Genomic DNA, 2,792 nt, shown 5'->3' with positions numbered 1-2,792 from the left:
TACAAAATGTATATCTAATTCTGAAGATATAGTATTGTTTAGTACAGCACATTTGGCATCTGCTACTTAAGTAGTTTTTGATCCAGTTTGATAGTTTACCTTTTACCCCTTATGTATTCTAGCTCAATAAAAAAAGCCGTTTTGGAAAAAATCACAAATTGGAGTTATTTGTATCCTCCTGGGCAAAGGTTGAGAATTTTGAATTAGTTATATTCAAACGATAAAGATGAAAATAGTTCAATAGGATACCTGAGATTTACGGTGCTGGTGCGAGAATAGGAGTTGGAAATATATTGTGAATTGTGTATCTTGAACAAGGTTTCAGGTCTCCCGCTCGTAAACAGTATAATTCGGAATCCGATTCCCGGAGGTAAGCAGCAAGGATACTAAATCCACTGTTAGGAATGATTAGTGAATCACAGCTGACCAATGTGTAGAAATCTAATAATGCTTTCAGAAATCCTGCACGAGGATCATTCTTATTTGGTTGGTCAATATGGGTGATTTTCCCTGCAGTGTCTATGATATTGGCAGAATAACGTTTTTTAGCGACGTCCTTGACATGGTCAGCGTCAGATGCAATGAAAAAATCGTATTCATCTTTGTTCAATTTGTCGAAATATTTCCACAGGACTTCCAATGAGGGATTAGCTCGAGGATGGTCGCTGGGCATATTTGGATTCCGCCCAATGCGTACATGGGCACAAGCTATTTTTGGTCTTCGATGATTCAGATTTTGCTTATTCAATGCATCTCTAAGGAGAGGTGATGGTTGGAAGAGGAGAGTAAAAAGTTGTTTGTACATATCAGCATAATGTAATTTTGTCAACCATCCAATTTCTCTTCCAATGTGTGACCTACTTCTGAATTCCTCTGTAAAATCCCAATTTATTTGGACAAAACTGACGTCTTGTTTGAAATATGAGTTGATGTCTCTGGTGCCATTCATATACTGACGAAAGTTTTCAGAACTACGATCTATGAAGTTATGATATGAATTTGTATGATTTACAAGCATAGTTTCGTTGTAAATCCAGTCGAAGTGCTGAGCGGGAATCAAATAATCTTCTAGAGGGCATGGCTCATCATGTTTGATAAGCAAACGCCGTTTTGTAAGGAGAGATATGACGAAGGTAGAGAGGATTCCGGATATTCTGTCCGACCAGCCTCCGCATACTCGTTTCCTGGCTTTGCTACACTCATATACTATAAATTTTCCTGCTCTAAAAATATCTGTTGTCGCTATTGATTGTCCAAGAACGTTTTCGTAAATCTTTTTGTGGTCGACGTCACTCTGATCTTTGATGGTACTTGGATGCGTGGTGTCTATATTCCATCCCATTGTCATCCACACAATAACGACTATTATTGTTCCCAGGAAGAGCAAAGTAAGACGCTAAAATGGAAAAAATGTGTGTTATTAGTAACAATAAGCGTCAAAAATGTAGAAACGTCAAACGGAGAATAATAACGACGATAATACGAGTAGTATCTTGTGCATTTTGTTGTGAGGCCTCGCTGATCTGAAATTGTGTGTGTAGTATACTGGTAATTCTTTGCAAGTAGATCAATATTCCATTCTATTATCCTTTGCCAATCAATCGATAAAAGTCTAACCATTTTCACTTTTTTTTCAAATCATTGACACTAGATCAAAATATATTTTTCACTATAATAAAATACATCAAAATTTATTATTCACGGTAAGAAAGTGACAAGTTTGTCTGCATGGTGTCACTTCAGTAACCATTGTTAATGAATGTCAATTTTGATATTTGTCTACAGGATATGACAGAAGGTCTATATGATATATTACACACTGAAGTGTAGTAAAAAATTATATATCAATACTTTTATCAAAAAGTTGTTATTGCTTTAATTGAATTCGCTAGTTTAAAAATATGAATTCAATATAGCAACAAAGAAAACAGACATATTTTGCATTTTGTGAAAATAAGCTTCAATAATTCCTTTGCAAAGAACATAAACAGTAAATGGAACTTCAGGTCTTAGAACACATCATACGGCGAATAAAAATTAAATCAAGCAATTCTACATTACATATACATGCGTTAAGTAGGATAGATTGTAGAATACATTTCATATACAAAGTTTATGACGTCATGGATGATACTGTGGTCAAGTACAGATTGCAGTATGCAACGGTTTCGGGTAACGTGTATCAAAAATTGGCTGTTATTAAAATAGGTTCCACACAAATAAATATTAACTTCAAAAAGTATATGACAATGTTAATCTAAACGCTTACTTAATTATATATAACTTTAATCAGTTGAAAGATTTCTCAATATTATTTTTGTCATGCCAAGCCCTGGGTCAACTTTATGTCCTAAGTGTTATTTCTTCCCTTTATATTTCACTCAACCGTATACCCATCTATTTTTGTAGCTTTTATTTTACAGTTGTATCCCAGAAGGCGGTGGTTTAAGGACCAATCAAGAGACTTCTATTCTTTCGAGTATATTACCTGTGTATCCCTGGCACTCGTGTACCGGAGATCCGTACCGTTAGTAGTGTCCCCTTGTTGGGCTCCGAGGTGGGTGAGGAGCAAGGGTAATGAAAATATATACACCTAACTATGGGCACAAAAAAACCAAAATAAACGACCTTGTCTTTCATCTTCAGACTCTGAAGGTGACCATGATTTCAACGACTTCATCGTAATACGATCGTTGGAAAAGGATAAACCAATGTCATCCGCTTCACCATTTGTTATAGCAAAAAACAATCCTATCGACATGCGGTACTCCGAAGAGTGTTAAAAAACTGCG

General features: G+C 35.6%; 1 protein-coding gene across 1 annotated transcript; it reads right to left on the bottom strand.

The window, feature by feature from the left end:
• Positions 1 to 256: 256 nt before the first annotated feature.
• LOC132547219 (uncharacterized) lies at positions 257 to 1,342 on the bottom strand. Its single transcript, XM_060210984.1, has one exon. It carries the CDS (start codon positions 1,340 to 1,342, stop codon positions 257 to 259), a length of 1,086 nt encoding a protein of 361 aa, XP_060066967.1.
• Between the last annotated feature and the right edge of the window lie 1,450 nt (positions 1,343 to 2,792).

This window comes from Ylistrum balloti, unplaced genomic scaffold, assembly GCF_031769215.1.
Source record: "Ylistrum balloti isolate Yb309-2 unplaced genomic scaffold, AGI_CSIRO_Ybal_v1 Utg369938, whole genome shotgun sequence".
Taxonomy (NCBI): domain Eukaryota; kingdom Metazoa; phylum Mollusca; class Bivalvia; order Pectinida; family Pectinidae; genus Ylistrum; species Ylistrum balloti.
Note: the sequence above shows the minus strand (reverse complement) of the source record. Positions and strands in the feature narration are given on the sequence as shown.

What these genes read in the sequence shown, in the direction of transcription:
- LOC132547219 (XM_060210984.1), bottom strand. Translation starts at nt 1,342, where the DNA reads ATGGGATGGAATATAGACACCACGCATCCAAGTACCATCAAAGATCAG.